This window comes from Sorex fumeus, unplaced genomic scaffold (genome assembly GCF_029834395.1).
Source record: "Sorex fumeus unplaced genomic scaffold, SorFum_2.1 ptg000061l, whole genome shotgun sequence".
NCBI classification, from domain to species: domain Eukaryota; kingdom Metazoa; phylum Chordata; class Mammalia; order Eulipotyphla; family Soricidae; genus Sorex; species Sorex fumeus.
In genome coordinates this window covers 27,296,299-27,315,921 of record NW_026606118.1, presented here as the reverse complement: position 1 = coordinate 27,315,921, position 19,623 = coordinate 27,296,299, and the positions used below count along the sequence as shown (strand labels likewise).

The following is a 19,623-nucleotide window of genomic DNA, read 5'->3' as shown; positions in this document are numbered from 1 at the left end:
TAACCCATTCCAGTACCTTACACCTCACCGCCCACTAGATTGTCCACTTCCCTCTGCCATTATCCCAGTGTCTCTCCACTCCCATCCCCCCCACCCCACCCCCTGTCCCATCCCTGTTCCCTCCCACCCCGCAGGGGTGAGCAAGTCTACCTTCTGCCTGAAGATCAATTTGGATGAGGAAGACAAGGCCAGTAACAGGGCATTTGCTGAAAGTTAAGGGAAGGCAGCACTTGATGGCTACCCAGATTGCGAATTTAGAGGCACCATTGAAAGGCAATAAGTTATTTGACTAAGAAAGGAAACAATTGTGTGTTTAAGGTGTGTGAGCCCAGGCTGCCAATCTGCTGGGCGCCTCTATAAATATTTGTTCAGGATGATTGCCTTGTAGCTCACTTTCAAAGGCTGAACCTTTGTGTTTCCCAGAGCCTGGGGAAGGGAGGGCTCTGGGGTGAGGGGAGTATGTGTCCTAGAAGTCAGAGCCCAGCAGGCAACCTGCAGCCTTCCCCAGAGGGACAACAGGTAGTACAAGTGCTGGTTCTGATGCCCCAGCTAGTCCTCCAGGCTGGAGACAGACACCCTGAGGTGGAGAGGCACCTCTGATTCCCCCAGCTAGTCATGGGCTGGATAGCACAGCGGGTAGGGCGTCTGCCTTGCACGCGGCCAACATGGCCGACCCGAGTTCGATTCCTCCGCCCCTCTCGGAGAGCCCGGCAAGCTACCGAGAGTATTCGATATGCCAGACACAGTAACAACAAAGTCTCCAATGGAGACGTTACTGGGCCCGCTCGAGCAAATCGACGATCAACGGGAGGGCCTTTACCTTTACCTTTTAGTCATGGGCTGAGGAGTAGGTACAAAAGAGACCCGCCCCTGGGAGGTGAACTCTGGCAGAGAAAGGTCACTTGCTCTGCCTCTGACTTTTCTTCCCATCTCCCTAGCATCCCAGCAGGAGGGCAGCTTCAGTTCAGAGATTTCTATCTTTTCCCAACCATAACCCCTTCTGACCGGATTTCCTTCCTGTGGGTCCTCTGCATTCAGGGTTCAATCCTCAACACCACATGCCCCCCTCCCCCGCTCAGCACTGCCAGGTATAGTCCTGGGGGCCCCCTGAGTACTGCTAGGGTGCACTTGTGTTCTACAGGGCTGAACCATTCCATATCCTTGGGCCCTACCATTGAGCCTCATGGCCCAGTTGCCCAGTAATAACTGCAACTGGGCCCCAGTCCTTTTAAACACCCCAGATGTATTGAGAATCCCAAAGAGCTGTAAAAAGTTTACATTGTATGTATAAGTAGCACAGGGGCTGGAGCAATAGCACAGTGGGTAGGGCGTTTGCCTTGCACAGGGCCAACCTGGAGGACCCAGGTTCAATTCCTCCACCTCTCTCCGGGAGCCCGGCAAGCTACTGAGAGTATCTCGCCCACATGCCAAAGCCTGGCAAGCTACCCCTGACGTATTTGATATGTCAAACACAGTATCAAGTCTCACAATGGAGATGTTACTGGGCTCGCTCAAGGAAATTGATGAGCAACAGGAACAATAGCGCTACAGTGCTATTAAAAAATTAAAAAGTCAAGTTTTATTAAAATGTACTATGCATTAGATATAAATATGAAAGACATTCTGAATTTTTTTTGAGGGGAAGTGGCATATCAGGCAGTGCTCAGGACTTACATCTGCCAGTGCTGTCAAGGGACACTACTGGTGGGTTCAGGGGAACATCTGGGGTGGCAGGGATTGAGTTCTGGTCAGGCAAGGCAAGTGCCTCACACACTGTCCCATCTCTCCTGCCCCACTCCTACTTTTTTTTTTAGTCTGGAACACTAGAATTGAAATTTTTTCACTCTACAGTTTTTTTGTGTAAAAAAGCTGCTTGCCTGAGTGAATACAAGAAATTAAACCCAAGTTATTATATGGTTCGTCAGCCACAGTGCCTCAATGTCACAATTTAAAATATTACAAATCAAGATGGGTTTAATATGCTTTTTTGCTCAAATAATATTAGTTGAATTTTTAAAAAAATGTCTAACCTCACCTTGGATTTTATGCATTTGTTTAGTTATATTTAGTTTGTATGGATGGAACAGGTCTGTTTCTTATGAATGGTGAATGTTGAGACCAAATCTGGGATTTAGACTCTTTTAAAGTCAAGTTAGATTTTTAAAAAAGAACAGTTTTATATCCTGGAAAGGACATAACACATATTTGACTCCAAGCTATAAGTGTCAAGTAATAGTTATGTGCAGAATCTTTTTGCCTAGGTTTAAGTACATTAAATTAATATTGTCACAGCTATGTACTCTTTAAACCTGCTCATCCCTAACAAAATAAAAGCACAGTAGCCCCACTCTGATTTATTGAGATTATTTACCTTAAACTTTAACCTAAAAAATGCTAAAGTGCTGATAAAATTGTTGAGTTGACTATATTTGTTCCCTATTGAAGTATTTCTTGGAAGTCCCAAACCAAGTAGACAAATTCTTTTATTAATGTTTTTAATGAAAAGCTACTACTTTCAAAAAATGATGAGTGCTCTCTCTCTCTCTCTCTCTCTCTCTCTCTCTCTCTCTCTCTGTGTGTGTGTATATGTGTGTGTGTGTTTGTGTGTGTGTGTGTGTGTGTGTGTGTAAATAGATAGCAAATACCTTAAGCATTTTTAGTAATTTGAGGACTAAGAAAGAGCTGGATCCTCAGCTCTGCTTCTCTGGTCCACTTGTTATAATTATTTGCCTTTAAAATGCAGTTATCAGGGGGCAGGAGAGAGATTGTAGCAGGCAGAGCTCTTGCCGTGCTCACTGCCAACTGAGTTTGATCTCCACGTCCCATGTAGTTCCCTGAACCCTGCCAGGAGTTATCCTTGAGCACAGAGCCAGGAGTAAACCCTATACTTTTCTTTTTCAAAAAGAGAAAATCCGGTCTCTATAATTAGGTGCTTTAAAACGAGACAAAATTTTATTTTTCTTTTGTTGAAGTTAGGTAATTTTATTTAGAGTAATGTGGTGGGGGGAGGGGCGGGGGCAAGTGGAGAAGAGAGAGTAGAGAGGATATAGGAGAAATAGGAGAGAGATTTATTCAAGAGACAAAACCAGCTTCTCCAGAGGGGATAGAGCTGAGAGTGCATGTCTCAGGTTAGATGCAGGTGATGGTGGAGAATGTGCCAAGAGGGAATTTTCATCACCTTTTCAGATGATGGTGGATATTCTTTATTAGTTCTGTGGTAACCATCTAAGAGATTGAGGATGAGAATAGTGGTGCCTTCTGGACTCTCATTTCTTCTTCAATGTCACTAGACTTCTTTCCTCTTACCCAATCAGGGACATTGTCCAACCAATAGTTGTGTTGTCCCAATGTCAGGTTCCAGCACAATCTTTCTATTCTTGGAAGGGAGGTGACCACTTTCTCCTGCCTCACAGGTCTGTGGAAGTGTAACTTGGTCACCGCCACATACATCTCCCATTCTTGATGCTGTAAATAGTTCTACAGGAACCCTGCAGTGTAGACTCTTAAGAAACAACTGATAAGCCAGCTACTTGGGAGAAAGTACAGGAAGGCTCATGTGAAATCTCAGCTCCATCAGAACATGGCTTCATGGGGGTCAGAACCATAGTACAGTGAGTAGGGTTCAGTACCTAGAACTCCATCACACCTGAACCCAACAGCAGTGATCCCTGAGTCCAGAGCCAGGACCCGAGCACTGCCAGGTGTGGCCCAAAACCAAGCCAAACAACAACAACAAAATAAAAATAGCTTCATAGAGTTGGGGTGTTTGCTGCCCAGAAATAGGACGGTTTTCTGTTTTTCTCTTTAAGTTCACAACCTGCTTTTTTTTAGAAAGAGCAACATTGGGGAAGTCATGGAGCAAATAAGAATCTGGGGTTAAGCCACAATATTTCTGATCCCTGAGAGTATGCAGAGGCTAAATTGGTCCTTGGGAATTTTATACAAATCCACTGAGCAAGCAGATTCTGGAAAACTCCTGTGTAGCAGTTTTGCAAGTCCGTGAAATAAATTTCATACACCACATTGCCAGTAGTTCTACACACAGCCCTGCCTACACAGAACATTTTGGTTTGCTTTTGAACAGAGAAGACTTGCAGCGGATTTCTTCGTTTAGGCTGTAAGTTTTTGTCACTTGTGAATTCTCAGGTCTTTCTATTATTTTCTTCTGGACAAACCATTGGTTGCTTATCCCAGTGATCTTCCTTTGTTCTTTCATTTCCTTGTTTTGGGGCCACACCCACTAATGCTCAGAAGATACTCCTGGTTTGGTGCTGCTTAGGGCTCACTACCTGCAATACACAGGGAACCATGCAGAATGGGGAATTGAACTTAAGGTCTCGCACATGCAATACAAGGGCTCTAGTACACACCTCATCCTAAGTGGTTTTCAACTGCTGACTCATGAAAAAGTTACTCCCTTTTAATACATGGTACTTCTGGATTCTGTCAAAGTATCTTTATAAATACTGATATTGTTCTATAAATTTCTAATGATACATAAAGTAGTTATTTCTTCCTTAGTGGTTCATGAAATATTTCTCCTATTTTTACTCAGATGCAGATGAAAAAATGTTGAAAACGACTGACCTATCTCATGTACAACACCCCATCCCAAATATAACCAGAGTAGATCATCCTAAACAGCACAGGAAAACTGAATGATAAAAAGGGGCTTTTCGTGGCAAGAAGACAACTTAAATTGGGAAGATTGTCTAACCAGCACAAGCTGAAGAAGCAGCATCAAAGGGAGGAACTGAGGGACCGGATTTACACCCTTGCAGAGCTAGTGTGGTATAACAGCTGATGCATATTCTAGTGGTTGGTCAGGAAACTCATACATATTCATGAGGAGAAGGTGATCATGTGCCATTGAGGAGCATAAACCAAATATCTATCACATGTAGAGAAAGTGATGGAGAACATTGGGCGGGGGTGGGGGGATGGGGGCAGTTATTTAGTAAGGTGATGGAGAAGTGAGTAGGGGTGCAGCGGGGCTCCCCTGAGCAGTCTCTACAGTCTAGAACTGCCCAACCTTGGGTCCGAGATGTTTTTCAGTACAGGAGTGTTTTTGTGGTTCTGTCTTGGCTGATCAGAGACAAGAGGTTATAAGGGAGTGGTTCCTGAAGAGGAATTACTGCACAAAGTCTTCCCAGGTACCAAAATCTGCCTTTATTTTGAGCCCCTGTCTCTGGCGGAGGCTGCCCACTGCCGGCCCACTTTCTGTGTGGCTGTAGGCTCACTCTGCATCCCACCCACCTGGATGGAAAGCGATTAAGATGTAGTAAGATGAAGTTTTTCTTTCCTCTGAAACTGCTTCTCTCTGACATGCTTGGCATCAACAGTTCTTCAGCAGCTTCGTGGGGAGCTGGACGGGGTGTTGCTGCCACACGGAGGGCAGCTGAGCAGAAAGACAGAGAGAAACTGACACACGACCGCAATGGTGCCCCTCTGTCCACAGCTAGCCCACCTCTGAGTTTATTTCTTAGGGAGGGGATTGGCTGTCACTAGTAGCCCAGAGCATCTGGCCTGAGAGGGCCAGATGGTCCCCAAGACCCATGGCCCTCAAGGTCTAGGTGATGGAGCAAAGCCCAAAGAATAAGGTCACAGTTGGCAGCATTATGAGCCTCTCCCAAGTGTGTTTTCTAGCCAATCTATGTTGCTTTCTGTTCCACAGGATAGAGAGATAAAGTTGTAAATTAAGGGCTTGGTGATTCTCTCAAAACAGTAAGAAGAGAGCTGAGACATCTGTGGCATTCACATGGTATAGGGGCAGAGGAGTGGGGCTGCCAGGTTCCTTTCCCCACCACCCCACCCTCCCGCCCAACCACACACACAAAAATGCACAAGTGCATACGATAGCCTTTTTCCTGCTGTGAATGAAGATTCCCCAGTTAGATTTTACGACACTAACCTTAGAGCCACAGAGGCTTGTGTGATGGTCTTGCACCACAGAACAGAAGCCTGCCAGATACTGCCAACTTATTTATTTATTTATTTATTTGCTTTTTGGGTCACACTCAGCAATGCTCAGGGGTTACTCCTGGCTCTGCACTCAGGAATCACTCCTGGAGGTGCTCAAGGGACCATATGGGATGCCAGGGGATCGAACCCGGGTTGGCCGTGTGCAAGGCAAATGCCCTACCCATTGTACTATCACTTTGGCCCCAGATACTGACTTCACTCATGTATTTGCCTTTACAATCTATAATTGGGTAGACGTATTTCCTTTGTTCCCCAGTGATCAATGATCCTGGCTGGGCACACGAGACTGCGTAGAGTGTTATAATGGTTCTGTCTTGGCTGACCAGAGTCAAAGGATTTTAAGGGGAATCATTGCACAAAGTCTTCCCAGGTACCAGAATCTGCCTTTATTTTGAGCCTGTCATCTCCCGCAGAGTCTGCCCACTGCTAGCCCACTCTCTGGTGTGGCCGTGGGCTCCCAGGCATGGATCTGCTGGGAGAAGAGACAGCCATCTGCATGGCTATGAGGCGAGGTGGAGTGGTGGGAAGCCCAGAGGCTTGAGTAGGAGAATTGGTTAGACCCAGTTTGACCTAGAGCAGCAGAGTTTCTGGTTATGTTGACCCTGCTAAGCCAATTCACACCCTGCAGACTGGCACAGAGAGAACTTCGCTGCCTTCTGACGCTCTGGGAAAAACACTGATGCCAAAAACATGTCGAGTCACCCTGGTAACAAGACATCTTCACTGCTCAGAGAGTATTCAGGTGGCTGAGTCATTTATTCTCTTTTCTGCAATTCAGGGTTGGCTTCTACCAATCACAAGAGAGAGGTGTGGGGAGAGCTCCATTTTTTTTAACCCTTATACAGCGAGAGATACCATTCCTGGGATTTTGCCAATAATAATCACAGCAGTCAATACTAATGGGATTATTTACAATGCTGGATATATTTGTCCAGCTCGTTGACAGAGCTCTCCTGCTTCCATGTGGACAGTGGCCTGCCATGAATATGGACCTTCAGGATCTTAGCTTGTTTTACCAGTTTGGGGGATCCTCGGGTGTACCTTCGTGCTTATAGCTGACTGTGTTGCATGCGCTTTGATGGAAGGGGTGTGAGTAAGATGCAGTGTGCTTACACAGTGGCATGTGCTAGAACTCCTAGCTGAGAATCCTGGGGTCATGCATGACCTGGCCAGAGTTTGTGGTCAGGCAGTTTTTACTGCTTTTGCTTCATTGAGTTTTGGTCTGTAATCATAATCATTTCAGTAGCAAATCAGGCAACAACTGTCATTGTCTTCTTCTTCTTCTTCTTCTTCTTCTTCTTCTTCTTCTTCTTCTTCTTCTTCTTCTTCTTCTTCTTCTTCTTCTTCTCCTTCTCCTTCTCCTTCTCCTTCTCCTTCTCCTCCTCCTCCTCCTCCTCCTCCTCCTCCTCCTCCTCCTCCTCCTCCTCCTCCTCCTCCTTCCTCCTCCTCCTCCCTCCTTCCTCCTCCTCCTCCCTCCTTCCTCCTCCTCCTCCCTCCTTCCTCCTCCTCCCTCCTTCCTCCTCCTCCCTCCTTTCTCCTCCTCCTCCTCCTTCCTCCTCCTCCTCCTCCTCCTCCCCCTCCCCCTCCCCCTCCTCCTCCTTCTCCTTCTTCTTCCTTCTTCTTCTTCTTCTGTGGTGCTCAAGGCTTACTCCTGGCTCTGTGCTTGGGAATCACTCCTGCTGGTACGCACTGTAGATCAAATGTAATGCCAAGAGCCAGACCCAGGTTAGCCTTATGCAAGGCAAGCATCTTCACCCATGTACATCTCAAGGCAAGGTGAAGATGCTTGCCTTGCATAAGGCTAACCTTGTTTTGCCTTCCCCTTTGTTTTGTTTTATTTACTGAATGCACATAACTGAGATGCTGGGCATATTTGTTTTACGTTCAGTAGTTTTCCTTCATGACCTTCATGTTATAAAATACTTATAAAATTAACTTATAAAATAGACCAAGTTTCAGCAACCTGTTGCAAATGTTATGTTGTAAATACAACTCCCTGCAGTGCTTGGCTTCTAAGGCAGCTTACAAGGGTTACTACAAGGGTTTCTGTAGTGGGCAAACACAAACCTCGCTGTTAAAACCCACCCACAGTTCCCACGTCAACTCATGCACCACCTCAGGCTGTGGTGTGGCAGGTGGCTGTTGATCGTCCTCCTTTACTCTGCACTGGGAAAGTAAAGAGAATCTGTAATAGGTTTAAAGCAGAGGCTGAAAAGGAGCACACCAGCCTCCTTTTGGCTTTTATCCAAGACTTATTTTTAAAAAGTGCTGGCAGAGCAGAATCTGTTGGGAAATTCAGTTGTGGAAATGCCAGTTGATGGCGGGGGCAGAAGTTGCTGTTTATGGGAAAATAAAAATTTACATCATTGTTGTCTGTCTGATGCTTCCTGCCAAGCTGAATTGCTTATGAAGAGTTATCTCTATATTCTATACATTGACAGCTGCGAGTGATTTTTTTGATGCCTATGGAGAAAGAACTGCAGAGCTTTTAATAGATGACAGAGGGGTAACTCTGAAATGTGAAGAATCATCAGGGTCTTTCCTTCAGATTGAGAAGACTTGACACGTTAAATTGTATCTGTCTAAGGTGTGTGGTATGGAGATTTTATGTATGTGCATATAGGCACATAAAATATATCTCTTTATATTTATGGAATTGATTACTTCATTCAGGCTAATTACACATCACCCTGCATAGTTTTGTTGCTGTTTCTCTTTCCCGTTGCTGCTGATTTGTTGTTGTTGTCGTGACACCTGTTGCAGAGGACACACACATGCTGGTGTGGAGCTCACATGTTGTAGTTGTAGTGTTCATCAGAAACGGCACACTAGTTGTAGTGCTCCCACACTTGGCTAGTGCTCTCCAGCGTTCTCACATGCATATATTCATTGGGGGTTGCACACCTGGTTGTGTTGCTTGTACAACTCGAGTTGTAGTGTTCACAGACAAGGCTGCAGTGCCCAAACACACTCTGTTGCAGCACCAGGAAAGCCAAGACACAGAACTGTAGGGCAGCAGTGGTCTCATGTAGGTAGCTCTGAGGATAGACTCTCAGTCTAATGCTTATAAGTAGTCATGTTATGCCATTGATTCAGCGTACAGGTCCCAACTAGGTTTAGTGTATGAGAAATGCTATGGTGGTCATTTTTGTGCCTTTGAAAACTGTTTTCTTCAGATGATACAAATATATTAGAGTGTTTTTCTATAAAGATTCAAATATAAAGTATGTAAAGAATAAAAGAACTCCTGGTCACTATCCTGAAATAGCCCTTATCAACATGGAATGTGAAGTTTCTTAGATATTTTGATGCTTCTTAATTTTTATTGCTCTATATTCTTTGCTGCTGTTTGGGTCTTTTTTATACTCACATATGTCATTCATAATAAAGGGGTAGAAAACCAAAGTTTACATCTTGAGGTGCAATATATACATAGTCACATTAGTGGGGCTTCTTTTTAAGAGATTGAATTATATAATATTGTTGCTGTTTTGCCTTCTATAATACGGCAATTTCATAATAATTGTAGTAGGCTTGCTCAGAAAGCTTGAAAGCCTGCAGGAGAAAAGGGATATTCTGTTTCATAAATATAAATTTTATATCCTTCACAGTTCTATCCCCACGGGCCTAACATACTTTCTAAAGAAGAAATCTAATTTTTCTCTGTGAGGCACAAAAATAAAAAATGTCTACTGAATAAAGATAATTTCAGTAAAATAGAAATGAAATTGAAACATCCTAACTGAACTACAAAGACAATCAAGTCCGAAAACAATTTGTTGGAATTGGCTCTGGCAAAAGCTTAATGCCCTCCCTCCCCCCACCCCAAAATTAATACAGATTATTAGCATATCATTTTTCATAGACATGCAAAATAGTATAAGAGTACCACAACAAGGGGTAAAAACTGTAATTTGAACCCAGAAATATGTTCTGGGTTTAAACTGAGATTTTACTCATTTATCCAAACTGCCTATACTTCTCATAACTCTTCTACAAAACTGCTCAATTTCAGGTAATTTTCAGGACCTGTTTGGTGTCTCGCCCTATTGTTTGAACTTGGTGCAAATTTGTTTTCAGATGTACTACTTTTATTTATTTATGATTTTTTTTTTGGTTGTTTTTCTTTGGTCACACCTGGCGATGAACAGGGGTTACTTCATGCTCATGCATTCAGGAATTACTCTTGGCAGTGCTCAGGTGACAACCATATGGGATGCTGGGAATCGAACCCAGGTCAGCGTGCATGCAAGGCAAATACCCTACCCACTGTACTTTAGCTCCAGACCCCTCAGATGTACTACTTTTAAAGCATCTGATGTACAAAAATTGTACATAAGTTAAGTATTGTGCCAGAGGCCTGAGAACATGGATTATGAAGGTAGACAGGCCAAATTTAAAACATATCTATCTTTTACAAACATGATGCCCTAGATAGAAAAACTAATCTCTTTTTGTTTTGGTGACCATTAATATCTATCTTCCAATTATGATTAAATAGAACACTAAATATGAACTTGATATTTTGTACATATAAATATAAGCCTGATACTTTGCATTTATAAACCATCAATTTTCAGCCAGTGCCAGAGTAATTATGCAAAGGAATCCAGACAGTTATTGATCATAGAACTTGGAATTGGTGGGTGTAAATTTAAGTAAAGGTATCCTCCTAAAAGTTCTAAGGTGTCCCTTACTTGCTATATCCAAGAGGAATCAGCTTAGCATTAAAATTTTGGGGGGAGCTCACATTCGTGCTCAGCATTTTGACTTGTGCATTTTGGTGAATCCTCGCTTTTCCCCTATGCATCTATTTTAATTTTTCCTTGTCAGTTACTGTCTTCCAACCCCATAAAACTGGTCTATGAACCATGACAAAGTAGTTAAGGAAATAGGCCTTTGCCTTGACACAACGAGGAATGGTATCACGGGATGAGGGCTTCCTCATGTGTTTGCAACTCTGCTAATTACTTGTCTAGAGATAATGGCATGTCAGGACATGGAACTGGGGGATGCTGTCATTATTTAATTAGGCATGTGTGAATTTGCACATGCTTGTGCATTAAAATCATTCACTTATTGTAATTGTACACTGGCTTTTAGAATGCCCTGTTCCCAATAAGGCAGAGCTAGAAAGATCAAAAGAGTAATTTATTCCCACATAGTATATGCAAAGGGGACCGTGTGTGTCGCATTGCATCTCATTACAAATTTCATTCTGAGCCCCAATTAGGAGGCCTGTTACTCTCTTTTATTAAAAATATCATAAAAATTTAATGCAGCAAGGTTTTCATGCTATCACAGTGAAATGGGTTATGCCCCAAAAGCTTCGTTAATTTCTGCATGTGTTAATTTCCTTTGAACATCTGAGCTTTGCAACATTTAGTTAGGGGACTAGTGGGGTCAAGGGGTTGAAAGACCTTGCAGCTAAGGAGAATTAATTATTGCCCCTATACTATAGCACTTTCCCCCTCCCTCTCCCTCCCCTCCCTCTCCACACACACATAAGTGCACATGCGCGCGCGCACACACACACACACAAATTACCTCCCTGCTCCAGAATTTAGTGTAATATCACATCAGGGTCCAAGCAGATAAACCTTAAATCCAGAGGAAACACTGACATTAAATTCAGAGACAGTGACATTTCTGTCGTAATAGGTGAGGTTCTCTGCCCAAAGGAAGGCCAATAATTCTTTTTTTCTCCCTTTAATTAAAGACTGTGGTTTTCAAAGTTGTTCATAATGTGGTTGTTACAGGCATTTAATGTTTCAATACCACTATCACCACCAGTTTGTCCTTCCTTCCACCATTGTTCTCAGTTGCCACATTCTCCAAGCCGGCCCCCTTAGAAAGAATTTATATTTCTTGTTACAACAAAATGCTAGTGAAATTATAAAAAAATACTTCAGTAAAAGAAAATTTGTAAAAATTATTTTATCTTAATATAGGGTCATTAAGTCTTTGAGGGTTTACCAAGGCTAGTTGAGTCTTCTGTGTTACTATTATTGTTTATTGAGCTTAGGTGACTACTATGTTACTTTCCCATCTAATCTGGTGTGCACCTACTGGGATGTTAATATTGTGGAATTTGAAGGTGTCACAGTTGAGATCTGTTGAACTGGGCTAATGAGTTTATATGGCACTAGCTGTGGGATATGTCTGTGGCTTCAGGGGTTTCAGAAGTATAGGAAAGAGGGAGTGGGGGGAGGGGTAGACTCCCTACCTCTATCCTCAGAAGACCCCAGAGTTTTCACACTGAAAATTGGTGTGCCTGAAATTTTCAACTGTTTGGCATCTCTGCAAAGATTAGCCATAGCGCAGTGGAGTTGGGCCATTGACATGGTGGCAGTTGTGGGGTGTGAGTACAGTTTCTGGGACTTTGGGAAGGTGGGGACTTTAGCCTAACCCATTCCAGAGTGCTCCTCAGAGTTTTCAGCCATAAGTCCAGTGTACCTGTGAATTTATCAATCTTAGTTATCACTCCCTTCCAAGATTAGTCATGAGTCTGTAAAGCTGGGCAGATGAGTTTACATGGCGATAGCTGTGGGATGTCAAGGTCGGTTACTTTCAAGTTGGAATCCATATAAAGTTTAGGTATGATCCTGGAAATGATTTGTGCACTCTTCTAGAGAGTCTTTTTCAGTGTTTTTGTATTGATAATTTCTTTTAAAGAATAAGAAAAATATCTATTCCATTTTAATTCTGATCTCTTTTGAAACCTAAGGAGGGGACTTGGTCATGAAGGTCAGATGGATTTGAGCTAGAATTGTGTTCAGCAGACATCAACTGATTTCCAGCAGGCAATGAAGTCTTTCTGTACCCCGTTTTGTGAACAATGGGAAGAGGGACCAGAGAGATTATGTAATCGGTTGGTTGCTTACTGTGCAAGTAACCCAACCTAGCTTTGGTCCTCAATACTACTTATGGGTCTCTGAGCCCCACCAGAAGTGATCCCTGAGCAGAGTCAGAAATAAGACCAGAGCAGTGCCCAGAAACCATAAACAAAACAAAACAGAAAACAGAAACCAAAATAAGGGGAAGAATGGCAATTTTAAACTTGTCAAGACAGGTAGACCAAATAAAAATATGACAGCTTTTATCTTTGCTAACTTTTCCCCCTCTTTCATCCCGTGAATAAAGAAAGTCAGTATCAGTGATGTCTTGTTCCTTGCCATATCTTCTCAAGCACCCATCATGATGCCTTGTACATCCTAGGCACTCACATGTTGGTTGAATGTATGACAGGTGGATGGAGTGCCCATGAAATATCAAACTGCTTCCTCAAAACATTCCCTGAGAGATTTTGATGCTATAATTGGTTTTGCTGAGATTCTCCAAGAGAGTTAACCCAGATCCTGTGAAAAACCTTTCTGGATACTCTTAACATGATCAGCTATACTCATTCTGTGCTGAAAACCATGATATTTGCTGGGCTTTTGTCTATATCAGGGCTGGGCAAACTATACAGCCGAATCTGTTCTGTTGTCTCATTTTGAAACTAAAGCTTTGTTAGCTCATCAATTTCCATATTGTCTGTGACCATTTTTGTACTGTGGCAGCATTGACCAATTAGGACAGAGACCGTATATGATCATCTAAGCCTAGAATATTTGTTATTCTCAGTCTTTTTATGGGAAAAATTTAGAACCTCCTGAAAAATGTCAGTATTCCCTTCTACAGCCCTGCAGGATTTGTCTTCAGAAACCCCTTTAAAGGATCTGGGAGCTAAGATCTAGCAAAATGAAGTATGTTGATTGAAACGGCACGCTTTTAAAGAACTTATTATTGAAGTAACATTGGTTTACACACTACTCAAGAAATACACGTTCATACATCTTCAAATTATGTTACCACACCATACCTGCCACCAAAGTACCAGTACCCTTCCACCTCGACTCTACTGAATATTTTCCACCCTTTGCTCATAACTCATCCGCTGTCTTCTTCTGTAACCTCAGTTCCATGATTAGCATCCAAGAGTTTGGTTAGTTATGTTCTGTTTGTTCCTTTGCTTTGTTTCTTTATGCTACACTATATGAATGAAATCCAGTACTTGTTGTTCTCTTCTTGACTTATTTAGCTTAGCATGACCCTCTAAGGTTCTATTCATGTTGTCACAAGAGAAAAAGTTTCATTTTTTTTTGTAGTTGAGCAGTATTCCACTTGTGTGCATATCATATTTTTAGCTTATCAATCATTCATCATGAGATATGTGGGTTATTTCCTTATCTTGTCTATTATAAATAGAAGTTCAATAAACATAGGAAAGTGTGTACCTTTTTTGAATTTTTAAAAAATTATCTGGATAAAAAAGTTATCTGGATAGCTACCTGTGAGTAGAAATGCTAATTCACATGCTAAGTCTATTTTTTAAAAAGTAATTTTAGAAATTTTCATACTGTTTTTCATAGAGGCTGAGCCAGCTTACATTCCTACCAACAGTACATGATGATTACTTTTCCCCCAGAACTTACTGTTTCTGATTTTTATGACCTAAGCCATTCTTAGATTTGTGAAGTAACTTCTCATCGAAGTTTTAATTTTCATCTTCTTAACAAGGATTAATAAGTACTTTTTTCCATTTGGGTTGGCCATCTGCACGTTGTCTTTGGAGATATGTATATTGCTCTCCTTTGCACATTTTTTGTGTTTATTTTTTTATTTAAAAAATATTTTTTATTAGTGAAACACCATGAGGTACAGGTATAGACTTATAAATTTTTGTGCTTGGGTTTCAGTTATACAATGATCAAGTACCCATCCCTCCACCAGTGCCCATCCTCCACCACCACGGGTCCCAGCATCCTTCCCACCCCCCATCCCCCCCCATCCCACCCTGCCTCTGTGTCAGGGCATTCCCCCTTGTTCTCTCTTTCTTCTTTTGGGTACTGTGTTTTGCAAGAGAGGCCTTGAGTGACAATCATGTTTGGTCTATAGACTACTTTTAGCATGCTTTTCCCACCCTGGGAGGGTCTCACAACACCCTTTATTTGGTGCTCTCTTCTCTATCTGAGCTTCCTTTTCACCTAGCACACGTCCTTTACACATTTTTAATGGAATTTTTTTTTGCTTTCTTTTCTGCACTTCTTGGACAGGTACCCCTTGTCAGATGTATGAGGAGCAGTTATTTCCTCCCATTTCATTGGGAGTCTTTTAGTTTTATTGATAGCCTCTTTTTCTGACATTTTCTGTCTTAAATAGTTTGAGTTACCATCCAAATCTTGATCCTTTCACAGTTCATGCTCTTTCCACTAGATAGATATGCAGTTTGTGCTGAACCCGTTCCATGTTTCTGTTCCCCGCCTGGTGATCCTGGCTGGAGTGAGGGTTTCTAGGACGAATACTGTCGATAGCAGAATGAGGTGGGAAAGCACTTGTTTGTGGACCAGTTTGTTGGCTCTTTCCAAAGGGTTGGCAGGCTCAGCATCTTCAGGAAGGTTTGTTTTATGTAAGATGGCACTCACTCCTGTTTGATGCCCTTGATGAGCAAGATGTAATAGTTGTGCGTTTTCAGCACAGAGCTACTTAGCAGAGCCTTTTCTGTTTAGGGCTCAGAGATTATATGAGTTTTGAATCACACTTCTTACTCACATTGTTTCACAGAGAATAAAGCCTGAAGGAATTTGTTTCTAGGGTCTACAAATGAAGTTTTCTGGGTCTCCTGTTAATAGTCCATCTGCCCATTATTCACACTTCCCATTCAACTCACACTCACACCCTACCAATTAATTTTTTCCATGCTTATAAATTGGTTATAATTAAATAAAATAAACAAAATGGGACAAGTCAGCTATTCCTGCTTTAATTGACTACACAGTCGTGTTTTCCTTCTAACTGTGACAAGCTGATAATAACAATATAGCGACAAAATTATAGCCACCCAACTGGAAGTAAGACAGTTGGGTAATTTATCCATCTGTCAAAAGTTGTCTCTAGTGAAAAATGACTGCAGTGTAATGAATTGTCATAGAAAAGTGGGTATTGTGATAGTGGGTGGGTGAGGGGAGAGAGGAGAAGGTTGAAATAGTGAATGTTCTCCTGATAGAGTCTGTGTTTGCCTCTGTGGTTGGTGTTAGGGAGTGTCTGTGATGCTCCCTTCATCTGTCAGGGACCTGCACATAGGGTGAGTTCATGTTAATGTAGCAAAACTGCAAGGCACACAGGAAGAAGTCAGAGCTATAATTGACTTTCTGTCGCATTGTATTCAACAATAGTGGCCCTGATTTATCCAAATCAGTAATTTTCCCTTGTGGCTTGCACACTCCAGAAAGCCAGTGAAACTCTCTGTTAGTGCTGGAACTATAAGAGAGATGAGAAAGGGACTTCTCTGCTTTAAGCAGGCATCAGAGGAACCTGGTACAGTTAAATCACATTGTATTTGTTATGTCAAAGGAGGGAAATAATGATCTTACTCTCCTGCTGAATAATTTAGAGTAAATGCTTCTGACAAAAAGATCTGTTTCTCTTTGTAGCATTTTTGGCATGTTCTTACCATCTTCCAATGTCCTTAAAAAATTACTTGAATATAACCAAGTAAGTCTCAATATATATTGGTATTTTGTTTTGTTTTGTTTGGGGACCACAACTGGTGATGTTCAGGGGTTTTACCTGGTTCTGCACTCAGATATCACTGCTGGTGGTGCTAGGGGACCATATGGGATGCCAGGGATCAAACCCACGTCTTCCTGGCAAGGCAAGCTCCCTACCCACTGTATTATCACTCTTGTCCCCATATATTTGTTTAATCTGTCCCATGACACCAAGTACTTCTCATTGGTCAAAGCTGTTGCTGGTTCATTGTATTTCTTTCTTGGAGGTGTGTTTATTCAGAAACTGTCACAAAGTTTAGATTCTGACCTACCAGATGGAGACTGAAAAGCACTTTTAAAAATTATAACAGATTATCTGCTGGCTGCTTTGAGCTAGGGGAGAAATTAAATAGTAAATAGGATTTCAGTTTTTAATCCATGAGGCAGAATAATAGAATAATAAAGGTAATAATGGTAACTGTCAAGGTCAGGGAGATGTATGAGCAAGGCATAGGAATCTACTCTAGAACTTTCTGCAATTGTCTCTCCAGCACAACTTATTGATCTTATCCTGGGTACAAGATATTAACTTAGGAATGATGAAGACATGTCTGAGGATCCTGCCGTATGATAACTAATGCAGCAGAGCACGTGTTTGAGAGTCCTTGTTTCTCCTGTACCCATACTAAGCAGGCAAGCTGCTCATAGGCTATTATTTCTGCCTTGCATGTTTTGGTGTGTGTGTGTGTTTTTTAAGCCCATGTGCAGTTTCATGATTGGTGTTGGTTGGAGGGTCTGTGTACATAAGGCTTATTTCACTAACTGCCAGCTTTGCTGGGCTCACATGCTGTCCTTATTTTTGTGTTTGCCAGGGAGAAATGCCTGCTGCCTCTCCAGTTGGCTTTGGAATCCAAGAACGTGAAGCTGGCCCAACATGCCTTGGCAGGAATACAGGTACACCTCTCGCTGAGTGCAATCGGGTGGCAGAAATGAACAGGCTATGTTGGGATTGAGGAGCAAATAGTGAACACTTTAAATACTGTTTAAAGACCTGGACTGAAAATTGATTTAACTAGGTAATAACCATGAAGAACAGAGTTTTCTTGTCTTTACAAGCATTTCTCTGTGCACCATGTTCTCGTGTTGACACTTTGTCACCTAGCACTCACTCCAGGGAATGCAGCTAGTCTATACAGAAGTGACAATTTTTTTTTTCTGGCGATGTTCGGCTTTTAGAAGAGTTTGGAATTCCAGAAGATAGACTAACGTAAATATTTTATAACTTTTATAATTTAAGAATCATATTATATACAATTTAAAGGTTTGTTTGCTTTTTTGTTTTGTTTTTTTTTTGGGGGGGTCACATATAGCTGTACTTAGGGCTTACTCCTGGCTTGGCCCCCTGGGATCACTCCTGATGGGGCTGGGGGAACCATCTGGGGTACCTGAGATCGAACTGTGAGTTGGCTGTGTGCAAGACAAGCACCCTGCCTGCTGTACTATTTATCCAGCACCACAACTTAAAGGTCTTGATACCTCAAAATATTTCTGGTTTTATGGGATGATAATTGCGGTAAACCTATAGAACATTTATGTTCTACAGTTAGGGAGATAAACAAATTAATGTTTTCTTTCTGGAGTTAGGCTGGAAAGAAAAAAGAAATTTGGTGTTATAAAGAATGCCATATTCCCTGAACAAACTTCCTTCCCTAAGCATTTTCTTATTTGTTTCTTACTCCACATTAAGTCTACTTCCAACAGCACAAAGGTGATAACTGTAGACATACTTAGACTTTTTTTTTCCTGCAAGAGAAATAAAATTTATTACTCTAAGAAATAGTTACAGGGGACTGGAGAGTACAGAGGGCAGGGAGTTTGTTTTGCATGTGATGGGCCAGGTTTGATTCCTGGCAAAGCATATGATAGCTCAAGGGTGATCCCTGAGCAGCCAGCCAGGAGTAAGGCCTGAGTACCAACGGGTGCAGCCAAAACAAAAACCAAAAACTTAGACTGACAGAGTACTGTCCAGTAACGTGAGTATATAGATTACCGCCATGTCTCAGTGAATGGGCTATGGAGACTGCCAAGGAAGAACAGTAATATGCATAAATCACAGAATCACTCTGGCCCCTTCTATCCACTGGAGAGCTGTGCATGAACAACAGCATCCAGAAACCACAGGGCACTGTAGACATACTTAGACTTTTGAAGTGTTTCCATTTCTAAGTGACCTTTACTGCAGAGTCACAGCCTGTGGGGGCTTATTTTGCCTAACCATTATTGGTGGCATCTGTCAGTTGTGTTTTCCCATTGGTCTGTACTATTTCATCAGCACCTCTTTAACTTCGGAGGAGATGCTATTAGCCTTTAAGAGTTAATATGTTCGGGTGAGAAAATTACGACTCTTTTCCCCAGTGCCTTAGAATTCTATAATGCATGACTCAATATGTAATATAGCAGTAGTCATTTAAAACGCCATCAATAATTTTATAAAAACTCTTTTGTCCTTGAAGATAATGGTAGAGCCAACTATAGAGAAGAAAGAGAGCTCAGCTTGGTGGTGGTGGTGTTGGGGGTAGGGGGTGGGGGATGTGTTTTGTTTTTTTTGACCTATCTCTTACATTTCCTTTTTCCTTAGCATTATAGTTCCATTATTATTATTATTATTATTATTATTTAGTTTGGGGTTCACACCTAGTAACCAGGGGCTATTCCTGGCTTTGAGTGCTTGGAAGCTGTGCCTAGCTATACTCAAGGTAGTTTCTTCTGTTTTTTTTTTCCTTTTGGCCACACCCAGTAGTGCTCAGATCTTACTCTTGACTCTATGCTCAGGGATCACAAGGGCTATGTGTGAGACTTCTGTGAGGAAATAGATTCCTCTGGGCACTACAAAAAAAATCTAAAATTTTGGCCTGATCTGGCATATTTTCTTCCATCCCTACCACCCAGATAACCTACACAGCTTCCATGCTCATGTGTAACTTATGCAGTTTACGGTCACAGTCCTCCCATTGTTCATCGATTTGCTTGAGCCGGCCCAGTAACGTCTCCATCATGAGACTTGTTGTTACTGTGTTTAGCATATCGAATATGTCATGGGTAGCTTGGC

General features: G+C 42.1%; 1 protein-coding gene and 1 non-coding gene across 2 annotated transcripts in view; one reads left to right on the top strand and one right to left on the bottom strand.

The window, feature by feature from the left end:
* Positions 1-19,623, top strand: part of ARFGEF3 (ARFGEF family member 3) — a 171,985-nt gene that overhangs the window by 21,769 nt on the left and 130,593 nt on the right. The window contains exon 3 of the mRNA XM_056125974.1: positions 17,387-17,468. Coding sequence (XP_055981949.1) covers positions 17,387-17,468 — 82 coding nt within the window. The remainder of the gene's footprint in view (positions 1-17,386; positions 17,469-19,623) is intronic.
* On the bottom strand, positions 18,567-18,698 carry LOC130034875 (small nucleolar RNA SNORA84). Its single transcript, XR_008794189.1, has one exon. It is a non-coding gene; the product is annotated as a small nucleolar RNA SNORA84 (small nucleolar RNA).